The sequence below is a fragment of the Lactuca virosa genome, chromosome 8 (assembly GCF_052849685.1).
Source record: "Lactuca virosa cultivar CGN04683 chromosome 8, Lactuca_virosa_CGN04683_v6, whole genome shotgun sequence".
NCBI lineage: Eukaryota > Viridiplantae > Streptophyta > Magnoliopsida > Asterales > Asteraceae > Lactuca > Lactuca virosa.
Window position 1 is genome coordinate 173,543,524 of NC_136433.1, and position 19,098 is coordinate 173,562,621.

At 38.4% G+C, this 19,098-nt stretch overlaps 1 protein-coding gene across 1 annotated transcript; it reads right to left on the minus strand.

The window, feature by feature from the left end:
- Positions 1-3,756: 3,756 nt before the first annotated feature.
- On the minus strand, positions 3,757-4,291 carry LOC145131066 (uncharacterized). The gene is made up of 2 exons (XM_079065804.1): positions 4,243-4,291; positions 3,757-4,091 (listed from the first exon to the last, which is right to left on the minus strand). Exons 1-2 carry the CDS (start codon positions 4,289-4,291, stop codon positions 3,757-3,759), a joined length of 384 nt encoding a protein of 127 aa, XP_078921930.1.
- Between the last annotated feature and the right edge of the window lie 14,807 nt (positions 4,292-19,098).

A 19,098-nucleotide genomic window follows, 5' to 3' on the forward strand; every position in this document is an offset into this window, starting at 1 on the left:
CCTAATCCCTTAACTTCCTCCCTAAGGCTTCTAAGGCACCCTTAGAGCCCAAGGAAACCATAGGACACTCTAGATTTCATTCCCCACCTCTGAGGGAGGTTCTAGAATGCTCAATGCACAACTTTTGAACATTGTCACCTTTAGTCCCTGCAGTTTCAATTAATTCCTTTAATCCCAAAATTAATTCCAAATTAAGTTCTGATTAAATATTAATTAAACAATATGATTTCTAATTAATATATTATATCCATAATACATTAATAAATCATTTATCTTGATTATTAATTTATTAACCAAGCAATAAATTAATAAATCATTCTTCTCTCTTCAACAATTATCTTATTCAATTGTCAGGTTTGAAGGCAACCCAAAAGGACATTGCTACTATCAATTCAAGTACATAACAATTATAGTTATGGGCTTAGACACTTAATCCAACAGATTTTTCATCCCTTTTTTTTATTTTTAAAACATCATTTAATGGAAAAATACAATGGAAGTTGTTTTATTAGTTTATTTAAAAAAAACTCACTTAAATATCAAAACAACCACTTTCAAAAGTTCCAAATCCATTAATCTAAAATCATTATGTCTTTAAAACCAAAATAGATAAAAACTCAACGACAAGTCAAAGTGGTATCGTCAATAATAATAAACTAATATAACTACCTCATAAGGTGCACATCCTCTCTAAGGTTCATATCATGCTACATGTTCCAATGCAAGGCGATAACAAGCACAGAAACAAGTGTCAGCATAAGCTAAGTGAATCAATCATAGTACAGTGTTACGGAACATATATTTACCAAATGGGTCAAACAACATCATAGTACATGCAAACATAACTCACATAGCATGACAGGACATCATATACATCACGTAATCAACACAATTATGCTCAATTATTATTTTTCTTCTTTTAGAGCTATTACAATTAGTTACTCTTCTTCATTCATCTTTGTAACTAATTACTATTTAATCCATCACTATAATATTATGGAATAATATTAACCTTATTTTTCATCTTTAATAATTACCCTCCGCTAGCCACCTTTGTAATTATTACAATAACACTTCCTATTTATGGGTCTAAATGTTCGTCAGAGACCCCAAGGCAAGTATCCCATTCACTACTAACAAGACCGACAAGACCCAATGCATTAGGTGAGGCGCGACTCTCACCCGTAATATTGTTCTCGGTTCAATGTGTTCGCTACTCCGACGTTTCATGTACATGTTAGTACACGCGTTGTTGTTAAGGATTGGTACAAGTGGTGTCAATTCCACCATGTTACACTTCTCAAATCCCACGTGATGTTTACACTAGCCCCACTGCTTTGCCAACATCACACCAGTCCACCCACCGCAAGGACCATGTCCTGAGTGATTGTCTAGAAAAAACACTCGGCGTCTTTATTGTCTTAAGCTCTTATCGTATAGGTATCTTTCAACCCACTAGGCCGTCAAATAATCCGGATAGGGTACATACCTATGTCTAGGTTGCTACCCTTCGCCCCACTAGTGTATTCCCTTTTTAATTAATTAAATTTTAATTCATCTTTTGAGGACTTAAACATTTGACCTCCATAAGTAATCATGCATATTTATGAACATCTTTCTCTAGATAATTACTTCACAAATGCTTCTTATTTAAACATACAAACCATTAATTTCAAGCTATAACATTTTACATCACATCCAATTTCCATGCATATTTCATCTTTATGGGTATCACCTCTCTAGCATGCTTTGTCCAAAATCATCACATACAAGTATTTCCATGAAATCATAGCATACACACATCACATAAAATCAACACAAGGCACTCTTTCTATCATGGCCCTAACACACCTTTCATATCAAAAGAATAAGAATCTATCATGTAAGCATCCTAAATTCTTATACATATAAGGAAGAATAATAACCAATAAGATATCACACACAATGGGGTGCATGCAACCTAAACAACCTAGGTTCATTCCAATCCATCCAAGATATGGAATTCCCTAACAATGTACTTTAAAAGTCCACAAGATTAACTCACCTCTGTCAAAAACGTGTTCCCTATACACTTCAAATCTTGTAGGAACTAAGGTATAAAACCTTCCCCTAGTAAAACACAAATAAATGGATTACTATAAGTTTACATGAAAAAAGAATAACAATTTACTAACTACCCAAAACATGCAAGTTAGTTATTAGGCCAAATTCTCATATTTTGACCTGAAACAATAGCCTATTCAAGGGAACTTTAGCACCACTTAAACCTACAAAAATTACAATTTTTCATTACATTCCAGCAGTGTAGACTTTTATCTTTTCAGAAAGTGCTTACACAAGTCCATTCAGTTTTTCTAGAATTTTCTATGAATTTTACAAAACTGCATATCCGTGTAGCTAACTTCTGACCAATCTGTGAAAAAGACGATTTTCACCTTGGTTAGAGAAAACATCAGGTCCTAGGAAACATCAGGGACAAACTAGACTCAAAATTAAAACTTTTAGAATTTATAGATCCCCAATCTGATGCCTGGTGCTTTGTCTATATTTTTTTTCAAAACAAGGACAGAATGGGAAATTTCCTGAATTTCCCAGCTTTGAATTTTAAGGGTTAACTGACAACTTAACCCATTAAGCCATAACAAAAATCAAATATAAATATGGAAATTGAGTTCTTAACAATAGCAACATGTCAAGAAGTTAAAATAACAATTTCATCATCAAACCATGACTCAAAGTACATTGCTTTTATGGGAAAAACAAAGTATATTGCTAAAAGAGGGAACACCATTATGCTTGAGTTTCCTCAACCATTAAGCCTCATGATAAGAATCTTAATGGTTGTTTTGAAGACCTTTTGGATGGCTCAAAACATGGTATTTTTAGAAAAAACTAACTACTTGAATCAAGATAGAAGTAACATGAATTTTAAGAATCAACAAAGAAGACAATGCCCCCAAAAATTGGAGTAATTCAAGGACATGAACAATAGCATTCTTGAGAGTGTTCATAATAAAATTTTAACAGAAACAAATCATCAAAACTCAATCAAATATGGCTAGAGTTTGATTACATAAAATCATAAGACTGAAGGTTGAAAGAAGTATGATCAATAACACCAAACTGAGTCATCAATTCCACCAATTCTCTAGAAATTGAGATGAAAACATGAGAAGAAGAAGAACTAGAGGGTTTTTACCAAAAATAGGGATTGACTTCATAGCCCGACAACTCCTTGAACAACCACCAATTACATCTTATTTTCCCCTTCTTCTCTTCTCATTCCACTCCTCCTCCCCCCCCCCCCCTCAAGGTCGATCGTGTTTTTTTTCTTTGTTGTTGATTGTGTCGCACCAAGGGATAACTAAGGAGTTGATTGTTTTTTTTAATGTATGTGTGTAGCAACAGACGCAATGAGAAGGATCGATCCTTTTATTTGGGGGTTATACCACATTTTACCTAATGGTCCCTCAATTATTAAATTTAAACCCCTTCCAACTTAACCCTAGAAACCTTGACAAATTAAGTTTCTATAAGTGACATCATGGTCCCTCTTTTCATATTAAGTCTCTTTTTATAATAATTATCTTAAGTACCCAAACATTGAACTTTTGGGTATAAGTTAACACCTTTTTTTTAATTTATTGAATTAATAATCATAGACACTGAAAACAATAACGAAAATTAATACTCATGTAACGGAAACTAACCTTGTTGACAGATGGAAATTTTTGAGTCGTTACAATCCTCCCCACCTCAAGAGGATTCCGTCCCAGAATCATGAACCAGAATAAGCAAATGTGGGTAACGAGCCCTTATGTCATCCTCAAGCTCCCTAATCATCTCTCCGACATGCTTGTTCTTCCAGAGAATCTTCACAAGCTTCACCCTCTTCTTACGCAGCTGATTGGTCTCATGCTCCAGTATAGCTGCTGGTTCTTCAACCAAACGCTTCAGTTCATCAACCCGTTGTTCATCTAATGGAAGTATGTTGGGTTCCTCCTCTAAGAACTTCCTCAGGTAGCAAACATGAAATACATCGTGAATTCTCGCTAGCTCGGGTGGTAACTCCAACCTGTATACCTGATCTCCTATTCACTCCAACACCGCAAGTAGACAATGTAACACAATCCCAACATGCCCCGTTTTCCGAAATGAATAATCCTCTTCCAAGGTGAGACTGTCAACATCAGTTCCTCGCCCACCTCGAAAGTCCTTGGTCGATGCTTCTTGTCTGAATACCTCTTTTGACGTTACATGCTATCTCCACTTTATCCTCAGTAATATGCATGATATCAGAACTCACAAACTGCTTTTCCCCTGGTTCCAATCAACACGTAGGAGTACGACATCTCCTCTCATAAAGCATCTCATACGGAGCCATATCGATTCTAGCGTGATAGGTGTTGTTGTAGGCAAACTCCACTAAGGGTAAGTGAGTATCCCAACAATGTCCATACTCGATAACATATGCGCGTAACATATCCTCGAGAGTCTAAATAGTCCTCTCGCTCTGCCTGTCAGTCTGAGGGTGATAAGTTGTACTCAAATGCACCCTCGTACCTAACTCATCCCGTTGTTTCTGCCAAAATCTCGACATAAAACGACTGTCACGGTCATAAATAATGGATAATGGTACAACATGCCTCGTGACGATATCCTCGACGTACATCTTCGCTAATTTCTCCAATTTTTAATTTTCTTTGGTTGCCAAAAAGTGAGCGCTATTCTTTATCCTATCTACAATCACCTATATCATATCATTGCCTTGTAAGGTTTTAGGAAACTTTGTGATAAAATCCATCATAACTTGATCCTATTTCCATTATGGAATCTCCGGCTGCTGCAACGCACCATAAGGCTTCTGGTGGTCAGCCTTGAATAAAGCACAAGTTACACACTCAACTACATATTTAACCATCTCTCTTTTCATTCCTGGCGCCAATAATTGGTTTTCAGGTCCCGATACATGTGTTTTGTTCCCGGGTGTATCGAATACTTCAATTTATACGTGTCTCGTAGCAATGTATCATGCACACCACCCACCTTAGGGACCCAGAGTCGTCCCCGAAAGGTCTTAAGTCCCATATCATCATCTACCAATAAATCCTGCTGCTTAACCATAACCTCTTCTTTCACATGCTCTTATTTCAAACCCTCCTCTTGAGCAGCACGAATCTTCTCAAAAATGAGTAGAACTATTACCACCCCATAGATATAAGGTGATAAGCCCCTCTAGGTTCCTTATGACTTAGAGCATCAACTACCATATTTGCTTTCCCAGGGTGGTAACTAATCTCACAGTCATAATCGGCTAATAACTTCACTCAAAGCTGTTGTCTCATATTCAATTCTTTCTGATTTTGGATGTGTTGCAAGCTCTTATTATCAGTATATAGCATACACTTTGTCCCATACAAGTAGTGACGCCATAACTTAAGCACACACACAACCTCTGCTAACTCCAAGTCATGTACCGAGTAGTTCATTTCACCACTCTTCAGCTTTCGGGAAGCATAAGTAATCACCTTCCCTCTCTACATCAACACTCATCCCAATCCCGAATATGATGCATCACTATAAAACACAAAGTCCTCATTCCCTTCAGGTAGAGAAAGAATTGGAGGCTTACACACAAGACCCTTCAAGGTAAGAAATGCCTCGTGCTGCTTGTCGGTCCATAAAAATGGATTTGATTTCCTCGTCAATTTGGTCAGAGGACCCGCAAACTTAGAGAAATTATTGACGAAACTATGATAATAACCCCACCAAACCCAATAAATTTCGAATGTCAGTGGGAGTCTTCGGTACCGGCCACTTCTTAACTGCCTCAATTTTGATTGGGTTCACCTTGATCCCCTCTGGCTCGACTATGTGTCCAAGGAACTGGACCTCCCTCAACCAGAATTCACATTTTGAGAACTTCGCATACAGTTTTCAATCTCCGAAGTGTGTCCATAACTTCTTTCAAGTTCCCCCGATGATATTCAACACTCCGAGAATACACTAGTATGTCATCGATGAAAACAATGACAGGCTTATCCAAGAATGGATGACATGCCCGATTCATCGGGTCCATAAAAACTTCTAGATCATTCGTCGGTCCGAAGGGCAATAATAAGAATGCATAATGTCCGTAGCGTGTCCTGAATGTCATCTTGGGCATATCCTGATCACTAACCCATACCTAATGATATCCTGATCACAAATTAATCTTTGAAAAATGACTAGCACCCCGCAGTTGGTCGAAAAGATCATCAATCCTCATGAGAGGATACTTATTCTTCACAATAACCTTGTTCAACTCCTGATAATCGATACACATCCTCATAGTACCATCTTTCTTCTTCAAAAGGAGGACCGGTGGACCCCAAGGCGAGGAACTCAATTGAATGAACCCACACTCTAGAAGTTCTTGAAGCTGTGACATCATTTCTTTCATTTCTTAAGGAGCCAACCGATAGGGTGCTTTGGCTATTGGGGTTGCACCCGAAACATGATCAATTTGAAACTCTACCTGACATGATGGTAGTAAACTCAGCAGCTCACCAGGGAAAACATCCTCATATTCCCTAACCACCTCAACATCAGAGAGACTCGTAGCCTTCTTGGGACTCTCCACCACATGATCAAGGAAAACCATACAACCCTTCGCGATAACACTTTCATGCCTTGATCACTAAGATAATAGGAAGAGACCCTAAGTACTTCTCCCTACAAAATAGATAAGATCCCTTCCATAAATTGGAATACGAATGCGCTTATGAGCATAGAGAATCTCAACTCGATTGGCAGGCAGCCAATCTATGCCAATGATGATGTCAAACAACTTGATCCCGGGTGGAATCCAAATCATGCGAAAAGTGTGTCCGGAAAGAACTATAGAACACCCATCAAACTTCTCCCGCATAAGGACAAAATTTCCTACCATGATCTCAATGTCTAACACATAACCCAGAGAACTCTGGGGTAACACAAACCGAGTACAAGAGATAGGATATTCAAAAGATTTACTAGCACCAACATCAAATAGTACTCTAGCATGCATATCATTCATAGTAAAAGTTCTAAGAATAACCTCATCGTCGCGTCTGGCCTCATTTGAAAGGCTCTAGCTTTTGCTTTTGGTGTATCAGTCTTCTTCCCACTGCCACTAGCATAAAACTTCATATTCATACACTAACCACTCAAGTGACCCGTCTACCTACAATTATAGCAGGTCGGCTCATTCTTGAAGTCCGACTGCTTGTGGCCCATCCTTCCACATCGTCTAAAGCTCATGGTACTGTCACTACATGGTCCCTTGTATGCAGAGTGACACTTTGTGTAGTGATTTAGCTTGTCATTCTTCTTACCATGTTGGCCCTTCTTCCTCTTCCTCGAGGATTTAGATGAACCCTCCTATTTCCTCTTCTCGCATTCTCTACCTAAGGTACCGTCACGAACCGTGATATCTTTCTCAATCTTACGTGCCTCATCCATAGCCTTAATCAAAGTAGCCCTCGATCTAACCATAACTTGATACTCATTCGGTAACCCCTCAGCATAGTGTCGCACAGTCTTCTTTTCAGTAGATCAATAATCTGTGGTGAACTGCGCCTTCTCGGTGAAGGTTGTGTTGTTTTGGGCTATAGTTATATTTCCCTTATTCAATGCCAAAAACTCCATTTCAATTGCCTGCTTGATGCCTTCATTACAGAAACGTTCTTCTACCTTGTGGTTTAATATTGCCCAAGTCATAGCATCCCGTGAAATATCATTAAGTCTCCTAACAATCATATCCCACCACTGTAACGCCTCATCCTTGAGCATACTCACATCATGGTTAACCAAAGGCGCTCAATAAAGTCTCCCGACCGGAAGGTTTGTTCCATCTTCATAATCCAATTTAAGCACTCCAAAGCATTTTCACCCCATGATACTTCAGAGGCTTGCAATCCATGAACTCTTTCAAGGTGTTGCCTTGGCGGCCTGCAACCCCTCCAAAAAATTCCCTCCTAATCGGCTCCCTAACCACTAGCTCCCTGGGCACCGAGCAGCTCTTGAAAATCTCTTCAGCAACTCCCCCCGCAACATCACCCTTCGCAGGTAGTAGTCCTGCGTCTCGCATTGCTCGCTGTAACTTAGCAATCTGTGCATCCCTAACTTCCATCTCCTCGTCACGTCTCCTCAACTATTCCTCTAGGTCGGTAATGATGGTAGGACTCCCTACATTACGCTCGCTTCATGCTCGCTGGCCGCACTCACGATGAGTCTGTTGCACCTGTGGCTAGCAATTATTCGTTGGGGTCTGGAAGATGAAAGGGACACGCCTCCTTGCGCATTCTGGTTATCGCCTGCTCCGCCCGATTTGTTGTTTACAGGTGTTCCAGACATTCTCATGAATATAGGAAATTTTCATTTATTTCCCAAAATTAAGGAAGGTAAGGCAAATAAGATTTACGCAACTATCCTGAAACTCTCAACACACACCCTCCCCCTTAAGATCCTAAAACACCTAATTAAGCCAATCTATATTGTAAGTCTGAACATCGGCCTCTATGTTCAGTTCGCTCACAGCGTGGCTCTAACACCAACTTGTAACATCGTGATTTTTCATCCAATTTTTTTAAAGCATCGTTTAACAGAAAAAAGCAAGTGAAGTCTCTTTTTTAGTTTATTTAAAAAAACTCACTTAAATATCAAAACAACCACTTTCAAAAGTTCCAAATCCATCAACCCAAAATCATTAAGTATTTAAAACTAAAATAGATAAAAACTCAACGACAAGTCAAAGTGGTATCATCAATAATAATAAAATAATGTAGCTACCCTATAAGGTCCCCATCCTCTCCAAGCCTCATATCGTGCTACCTGTTCAAATGCAAGGCAATAATAAAAAAAGAAACAAGTGTTAGCACAAGTTAAGTGCGTTAATCATAGTACAATGTCATGGAACACACATATCCCAAATGGGTCAAGTAACATCATAGTGCACCTTTGTAAATAATGACATGACATCATATACATCACATAATAAATACAATTATGCTCGACTATTATTTTTCTTCTTTTAGGGCTATTACAATTAGTTACTCTTCTTCATTCATCTTTGTAACTAATTACTATTTCATCCATCACTATAATATTATGGAATAATATTAACCTTCTTTTTCATCTTTAATAATTACCCTCCGCTAGCCACCTTTGTAATTATTACAATAACACTTCTTATTTATGGGTCTAAATGTTCATCCAAAAACCCCAAGGCAAGTATCCCATTTACTACTAACGTGATCGATAAGACCCAATGCACTAGGTGTGGCGCGACTCTCACCCGTAACATTGCTCTCGCTTTGCTGTGTTCGCAACTCCGACGTTGCATGTACATGTACACGCATTGTCGTTAAGGATTGGTACCAATGGTGCCAATTCCACTGTGTTACACCTCCCAAGTCCCACGTGATGTTTGCGCTGGCCCCACCGCTTTGCCAACATCACTCCAATCCACCCTCCGCAAGGACCATGTCCTGAGTGATTGTCAAGAAAAATCACTCGGCGTCTCTATTGTCTTAAGCTCTTATCATATTGGTATCTTTCAACCCACTAGGACATCAAATAATTCGGATAGGGTACATATCTATGTCTAGGTTGCTACCTTTACCCCACTAGTGTATTCCCCTTTTAATAAATTAATTTTTAATTCATCTTTTAAGGAATTACAAATTTGACCTCCATAAGTAATAATGTATATTTATTAACATCTTTCTCTAGCATAGTACTTCATAAATCCTTCTTATGTAAACATACAAACCATTAATTACAAGTTATAACATTTTACATTACATTCAATTTCCATGCATATTTCATCTTTATGAATATCACCTCTCTATCATGGCCCTAACTCACCTCCCATATCAAAAGAATAAGAATATAACATGTAAGCATCCTAAATTCTCATACAAATAAGGAATCATAATAACCAGTAAGATATCACACACAATGGGGTGCATGCAACCTAAAAACCTAGGTTCATTCCAATCGATCTAAGATATGGAATTCCCTAACAATGTACTTTAAAAGCCCATAAGATTAACTCACATTTGTCAAAAATGTGTTCCCTCTACACTTCAAATCTTGTAGGAATTGAGGTATCAAACCTTCCCCTAGTAAATCACAAATAAATGCTTACTATAAGTTTACATGAACAATGAATAGCAATTTACTAACTACCCAAAACATGCAAATTAGTTATTAGGCCAAATTCCCATATTTTGACGTGAAATAACAGCCGGTTCAAGGCCACTTTAGCACCACTTAAACCTACATAAATTACAGTTTTTATTACATTCTAGCAGTGTGGACTTTTAGTTTTTCTGAAAGTGCATAGACAAGTCCATTCAATTTTTCTAGAATTTTCTATAAATTTTACAAAACTACATATCCGTGTAGCTAACTTCTGACCAGTTTGTGAAAAAGATGATTTTCACCTTGGTTAGATAAAACATCAGGGATAAAATAGACTCAAAATTAAATATTTGAGAGTTTATGGATCCCCAATCCGACGCCTGATGCTTTGTCTAGATTTTTTTTTCAAAACAGGGACAAAATGGGAAATTTCCTGAATTTCCCAGCTTTGAATTTTAAGGGTTAACTGACAACTTAACCCATTAATCTATTACCAAAATCAACTATAAAGATGGAAATTGAGTTTTTAACAGTAGCAACATGTCAAGAAGTTAAAATAACAATTTCAACCTCAAACCATGACTCAAACTACATTGCTTATATGGGAAAAAAAGTACATTGCTAAAAGAGGGAACACCATTAAGGCTTGAGTTTCTTCAACCATTAAGCCTCATGAGAAGACTCTTCAGGGCTGTTTTGAAGACCATTTGGATGGCTCCAAACATGGTCTTTTTACAGAAAATTAACCACTTGAATCAAGATAGTAATAATATGAATTTTAAGAATCAACAAAGTCGACAATGTCCCCAATACTTGGAGTAATTTAAGGACATGAACAATAGCATTCTTGAGAGTGTTCATAATAAAATTTTGACAGCAACAAATCATTAAAACTCAATTAAATATGGCTAGAGTTTGATTACATAAAATCATAAGATTGAAGGTTGAAATAAGTATGATCAATAACACCAAATTGATTCATCAATTCCACCAATCTCTAGAAATTGAGATGAAAACATGATAAGAAGAAGAACTAGAGGGTTTTAGCCAAAATCGAGATTGACTTCATAGCCCCACAACTCCTTGAACAACCACCAATTATAGCTCATTTCCCCCTTTTCTCTTCTCGTTCCACTCCTCCCCCCCCCCCCCCCCCTCAAGCCCGATCGTGTTTATTTTCTTTCTTGCTGATTTGCTGTGACATCCCGAATTTCACGGCCAGAAAAGACCGATTTCGTTTATGATTTTTAAAATTAAATCAGAGTAATCATTTGATTAAAAGTGTTGCGGAATTTCTTCCCAGAAAAACATGATAAATATGTTATCAAATCATTTCCGAAGAAATGTATTTTATTCATTTAAACCATTGGGATGTCATTGTCAATACAAAAACATAAGCATGAACAAAACTTACATTCATTTACACTAGTGATCTACTTCTCTTTTTAATCTCTCAGTGTAAAGCAACTTCGTATCGATAGCTGTGATACAAATAAGCTTGAGTCGGTCAGGCTTGGGAGCCTGGTGAGCATATAGGGTTTTCAACCCACAATAAATAAATTTATTATGTTTAAACATCAAACAATCAACCCAATTACCCAACCCCATTATCTTCTTTATTTCTTAAGGAGTTACCCTAAGAATCATCCATCACTCATTCCTAAGGATTCCTCCTAAGGAATAGGCACGAAGTCACATCGTCGCCAGGGTTTATACAACAAGCATTAACGAACATCGATCCCCATGTACTGATCCTATACAATGATCTTACAAGATCTAGCCTAAAGGATCGATATGAACAACAAAATGACGAAGCTGATTCGGAAATTCCCTAGCAACCAACGAGTATCGATAAAGATATCAAATAGGGGAATGGAATAAGTTTCACCACGAAGCTTCGTTCGGAAAAGAAAGAACCACAAGACAATTAAGTCAGGGGTAGTTATCTAGATAAAAATGCCTAGCTGTGGTCCGAATATTGTGAGGTATTTTACCCCCAGACTCACCCTATCCAGCATCGAACTTTGCCTAGCAGTGATCTGAATATCGTGAGGTATTTTACCCCCAGACTCACCCTATCCAGTATCGAACTTTGCCTAGCAGTGATCTGAATATCGTGAGGTATTTTACCCCCAGACTCACCCTATCCAGCATCATAACCCCAGACATACCTAGTAGTGGTCTATTACTGACACACTTCATTAGGCAATTTACGAATTTCCCTCAATTACTTTGTGAAAGGAAACGCTGACACATGAAGCTCGTCCGATCACTTTATAAAAGAAACGAAGACTCCAAAGCTCTTCAAAATAAAAAGTATATGGAAAATACTAATAAAGTACTCCCGTACGCTCTCGTACCCCGAAACGTAATAGTGTCAAAAAGAAGAACTTTGTACATGATACTTATCGGATGAACACATAGTTCAAAAATACCTGATGAACACATAGTTCAAAAACATATAATGAACACTTAGTTCAAAAATACCTAATGGTTATGAGTCTGCTAAAGTTCCACTGGACTATCTAGAATAGTCTGTGGTCGTTGTCTATACCCTGCTAGATGACTAGATCATCTTAAACATCGATACCTCTCATCAATTTTTATTTCATCACACATCATCCAATTCATCTACCCATGTTTTACCCAACATATTTGTAGATAAAATACATATACAGTTTAATTTATTTAAAAACCTGTATAAATCATTCATTCATCATCCATCTCAAATAAATAAACAATCTATATTCACATAGCATGTATTTTATATAAAATACTTCATATCTATGTGTAAGATGAAAGTGACTATACACTCACTTGATTTAACGATAATTGGGCAGCACTTCGTTTCCTAAAACAATCGTTTTCGATAAAACCGGGATGTTTTATTGAAAATCGGGCCCTGCAAGGGTGGAGCTTCAAAACCGAAAAGATAAATTTTTCGGGCTGCTCGGGCACTTTGGGACGTGTTTCGGGTGTTGGAAATGATCTCGGGGCTTTGGGGGAAGTGGAAATCGTGAAAATTTGAGTTTAGGGGTGAAAAAGGGCAAAATCCCAAAGTTACTCGGGAGGTCTCGCACCCTTCTATTTATAGGGGGAGGCTTCGGACCGAGGGGGGCAGGTGGCAGTAGCAGCGAAGGGAGGTGGCTCGCATGCGAGGCTCCATGTGGCACTTCGGGACGTGTTTCCGGTGTTGGAAATGATCTCGGGGCTTCAGGGAAGTGAAAATGGTGAAAATATGAGTTTAGGGGTGAAAAAGGGCAAAATCCCAAAGTTACCCGGGAGGTCTCGCACCCTTCTGTTTATAGGGGGAGGCTTCGGACCGACGGGGAAGGTGCCAGTAGCAGCGAAGGGAAGGTGGCTCGCATGCGAGGCTCTAGGTGGCTCGTGCGAGACTCGGACACGCGAAGACACGCGTCGCTCCGCGGTTGGACCTGCGCTTCGCATGCGAGGGTTGCGACACGTGTTGCCAGCTGCTCGGATGACTAAGCTGCTTCGGACACAGGGCGAGATCCGGACGAGGGTGACGTGGCCGAAGTTGGGCCATGCAAAATTTCTCGGATTTCGTGTTTTTCTCGATTTTTGAGCCAAAACTTCTAAAATCCATCACTTTCGCATACGGGCTCCGTTTTTGACGTTCTTTATATGTACGCGTAGGTAAAATTACGCTCTACAACTTTCGTTTAGACTTCGTCGGCTAATTTTGAATTTAATTTTAATATTATTATTTTTAACAGACCGGGACATGAAATCCGTTAAAAATTCATAACTTCTTCATCCGACGTCCGTTTTCGTCAGTCTTTTTACCGTTGTACTACTATCGACGAGACCTTCGATTCTCTTTTAGGTTGTGTCGGCTAAAAATCAGTCAATCTAAAATTCGAGTTTTTAGCTGTCTACTGCTAAGCTGAAACTTAGAAAAATCATAACTTCCTCATACGAAGTCAGATTTGGGCGTTCTTTTTATGCATACTCTCGGTTTAACGAACACTACGACTTTTATTTAGATCACCAACGCTAAAATGTAGTTTATCAAAAACTCACTTTTTACGTCATTCGGCGTCGTGCCGGTTTTGTCGCGAAACTTCGACAGGTCATAACTTCTTTGTTATAACTCGGATTTCGGTATTCTTTATATATCCGGAATCCTTGTCACGACCAATACAACTTTCTTAATAGATATCGGCTTTATCTAATATTTATTTTCGACGCTCATTTTTATTCTTAATTAATTAAATCATAATTATTAAGCATAAAACACATAATTCACATAATAATCACATAATTCCTCTTCATTTCTTCAAAATGAGTTACAAAGGTTGACCTAGACTATTTCAACATCATTAATGTCTATCCTGGAAACACGGGCGTTACAATTCTCTCCCCCTTAGGATGATTCCGTCCCCGGAATCACACGTCAGCAAACAAATGCGGGTAGCGACTCATCATGTCACTCTCCGTTTCTTAGGTAAGATTTGGCCCATTCATATGTTTCCAACACACAAGCACTAAATCGACCATCTTGCGTCACAACTTTTTAGTCTTACGGTCAACGATTGCCTCTGGTTCTTCAATTAACCTCTTGTTTTCATCCAACCTTAATTCAGAAATTGGAATTATGTCGGGCACATCTCCCGTGAACTTCCTCAAATAACACACATGAAAGGTGTTATGAATACCCTCTAGTTCTTCTGGTAATTCTAGCTTGTAAGCTTGATTCCCAATCCTCTGAAGAACCTTAAACAGTCCAATAAACCTTGGACTCAACTTTCCCTTTTTACGAAATCTTATAAGGCCCTTCCACGGCGAGACTTTAAGTAAAACCGAATCTCCAACTTCGAATGATATCGGTTGTCTTTTCTTGTCAGCATAGCTCTTTTGACGATCTTAAGCAGCTAACATCCAACTTCTTTAACAACGAGCGCGATACTTCTATTGATCGCTTTGATCATCTTTCACTTCAATTTGGCTTAAGTCAAACGCTACATCGAACTTGGTTCTCTGAACCACGTAACATACTCATCTTAGTCGGACTCGATTCGATATGACCTCTAGGGTCGGAATAACAATCATCTTCTTAGTCATTACCGAAACGATGGTAACAACATACTTGAACAAAAACGAAATCAATTACTAGCTTCTTGGTAACCTTGTGACTTTCCCTGATCCAAGTGTGAGTCCTGTGCTTCCAGTATTATAGATCTCTACTACTATTCACACCTACTCATACTCGTCCCAAGTATTGTCTAGCAGTCCCCAAGTCCTAAAATCACAAAACAATTTAACACATACGAATGCGTTCAATTAATCATAAAAATTTTCCTAGACTCTACTAGGACTTCATCCATGCGTATCTTCAATCATCAATTCTACTTCAACTTGGTTGGTGATGGAAATTCCAGACTATGGGACAACTTCGAGAATTACACCAATCGTTCCATCATCCTGCCAATCGAAGGTGTACTTCAGACGTACCGTACTCCTCTAAACGTTCCGTTATTTTATCAGACACATTCTAAAAGCAAGATACCACTCTTATGATATCTTCTGATAGGTGTCATTCACTATCATAAGCCTTTCATTTCCTCCATCTACTCAATTCTCTACGAGTCTTCACCATAACATTTTGTACACCCAAGTAGACGTTCGGTGTACCGGGCGAGAATTTAAGATAGGAAAGCTTTATTTACGATACACGTATAAATCTCATTGTCACTCCGAAACGTTTACATGCTAGTTCTAATATCGTAGTCATACGCTTAGAATCCTAAACACATAAGGTTTCCAGATCCGGTCGTCAACAGACCATAGATCCGAACAAATAATATCATATATGGAAAACATATAACATCTAGGACATAAAAGCATTTTAGGCATCTTCCCTAAAATATACTAGTGCTCGTGTCTTAAAATATGGTAGACACTCATCTCACGATCATCACTTAGCATTCTAAGTTTAAGTCTAGAAATCCTACAAATTCCTAGTTCGCTTAAACTAATGCTCTGATACCAACTGTGACATCCCGAATTTCACGGCCAGAAAAGACCGATTTCGTTTATGCTTTTTAAAATTAAATCAGAGTAATCATTTGATTAAAAGTGTTGCGAAATTTGTTCCCAGAAAAACATGATAAATATGTTATCAAATAATTCCGAAGAAATGTATTTTATTCATTTAAACCATTGGGATGTCATTGTCAATACAAAAACATAAGCATAAACAAAACTTAAATTCATTTACACTAGTGATCTACTTCTCTTTTTAATCTCTAAGTGTAAAGCAACTTCGTATCGATACCTGTGATACAAATAAGCTTGAGTGGGTCAGGCTTGGGAGCCTGGAGAGCATATAGGGTTTTTAACCCACAATAAATAAATTTATTATGTTTAAACATCAAACAATCAACCCAATTACCCAACCCCATTATCTTCTTTATTTCTTAAGGAGTTACCCTAAGAATCATCTATCACTCATTCCTAAGGATTCCTCCTAAGGAATAGGCACGAAGTCACATCGTCGCCAGGGTTTATACAACAAGCATTAACGAACATCGATCCCCACGTACTAATCCTATACAATGATCTTACAAGATCTAGCCTAAAGGATCGATATGAACAACAAAATGACGAAGCTGCTTCGGAAATTCCCTAGCAGCCAACGAGGATCGATAAAGATATCAAATGAGGGGAACGGAATAAGTTTCACCACGAACCTTCGTTCGTAAAAGAAAGAACCACAAGACAATTAAGTCAGGGGCAGTTATCTAGATAACAATGCCTAGCTGTGGTCCGAATATCGTGAGGTATTTTACCCCCAGACTCACCCTATCCAGCATCGAACTTTGCCTAGCAGTGATCTGAATATCGTGAGGTATTTTACCCCAGACTCACCCTATCCAGCATCATAACCCCAGACATACCTAGTAGTGGTCTACTACCAACACACTTCATTAGGCAGTTTACGAATTTCCCTCAATTACTTTGTGAAAGGAAACGCTGACACATGAAGCTCGTCCGATCACTTTATAAAAGAAACGAAGACTCCAAAGCTCTTCAAAATAAAAAGTATATGGAAAATACTAATAAAGTACTCTCGTACGCTCCCGTACCCCGAAACGTAATAGTGTCAAAAAGAAGAACTTTGTACATGATACTTATCGGATGAACACATAGTTCAAAAATACCTGATGAACACATAGTTCAAAAACATATAATGAACACTTAGTTCAAAAATACCTAATGGTTATGAGTCTGCTAAAGTTCCACTGGACTATCTAGAATAGTCTGTGGTCGTTGTCTATACCCTGCTAGATGACTAGATCATCTTAAACATCGATACCTCTCATCAATTTTTATTTCATCACACATCATCCAATTCATCTACCCATGTTTTACCCAACATATTTGTAGATAAAAATACATATACAGTTTAATTTATTTAAAAACCTGTATAAATCATTCATTCATCATCCATCTCAAATAAATAAACAATCTATATTCACATAGCATGTATTTTATATAAAATACTTCATATCTATGTGTAAGATGAAAGTGACTATACACTCACCTGATTTAACGATAATTGGGCAGCACTTCGTTTCCTAAAACAATCGTTTTCGATAAAACCGGGATGTTTTATTGAAAATCGGGCCCTGCAAGGGTGGAGCTTCAAAACCGAAAAGATAAATTTTTCGGGCTGCTCGGGCACTTCGGGACGTGTTTCGGGTGTTGGAAATGATCTCGGGGCTTCGGGGGAAGTGGAAATCGTGAAAATTTGAGTTTAGGGGTGAAAAAGGGCAAAATCCCAAAGTTACTCGGGAGGTCTCGCACCCTTCTATTTATAGGGGGAGGCTTCGGACCGAGGGGGGCAGGTGGCAGCAGCAGCGAAGGGAGGTGGCTCCAGGTGGCTCGCATGCGAGGCTCCATGTGGCTCGTGCGAGACTCGGACACGCGAAGACACGCGTCGCTCCGCGGTTGGACCTGCGCTTCGGATGCGAGGGTTGCGACACGCGTTGCCAGCTGCTCGGATGACTAAGCTGCTTTGGACACGAGACGGACACGGGGTGAGATCCGGACGAGGGTGACGTGGCCGAAGTTGGGCCATGCGAAATTTCTCGGATTTCGTGTTTTTCTGGATTTTTGAGCCAAAACTTCTAAAATCCATAACTTTCGCATACGGGCTTCGATTTTGACGTTCTTTATATGCACGCGTAGGTAAAATCCATAACTTTCGCATACGCTCTACAAGTTTTGTTTAGACGTCGTCGGCTAATTTTGAATTTAATTTTAATATTATTATTTTTAACAGACCGGGACATGAAATCCGTTAAAAATTCATAACTTCTTCATCCGACGTCCGTTTTCATCTGTCTTTTTACCGTTGTACTACTATCGACGAGACCTTCGATTCTCGTTTAGGTTTTGTCGGCTAAAAATCACTCGATCTAAAATTCGAGTTTTTAGCTGTCTACTGTTAAGTTGAAACTTAGAAAAATCATAGCTTCCTCATACGAAGTCAGATTTGGGCGTTCTTTTTATGCATACTCTCGGTTTAACGAACACTACGACTTTCATTTAGATCACCAAGGCTAAAAAGTAGTTTATCAAAAACTCACTTTTTACGTCATTCGGCGCCGTGCCGGTTTTGTCGCGAAACTTCGACAGGTCATAACTTCTTCGTTATAACTCGGATTTCGGTATTCTTTATATATCCGGAATCCTTGTCACGACGACTACAACTTTCTTACTAGATATCGGGTTTATCTAATATTTATTTTCGACGCTCATTTTTATTCTTAATTAATTAAATCCTAATTATTAAGCATAAAACACATAATTTACATAATAATCACATAATTCCACTTCATTTGTTCAAAATGAGTTACAAAGGTTGACCTAGACTATTTCATCATCGTTAATGCCTATCCTGGA

What these genes read in the sequence shown, in the direction of transcription:
- LOC145131066 (XM_079065804.1), bottom strand. Translation starts at nt 4,291, where the DNA reads ATGCATATTACTGAGGATAAAGTGGAGATAGCATGTAACGTCAAAAGA. An exon ending in AGCATGTAACGTCAAAAGAG is followed by an intron (nt 4,092 to 4,242) that starts GTATTCAGACAA and finishes TGGAGTGAATAG; the next exon opens with GAGATCAGGTATACAGGTTG.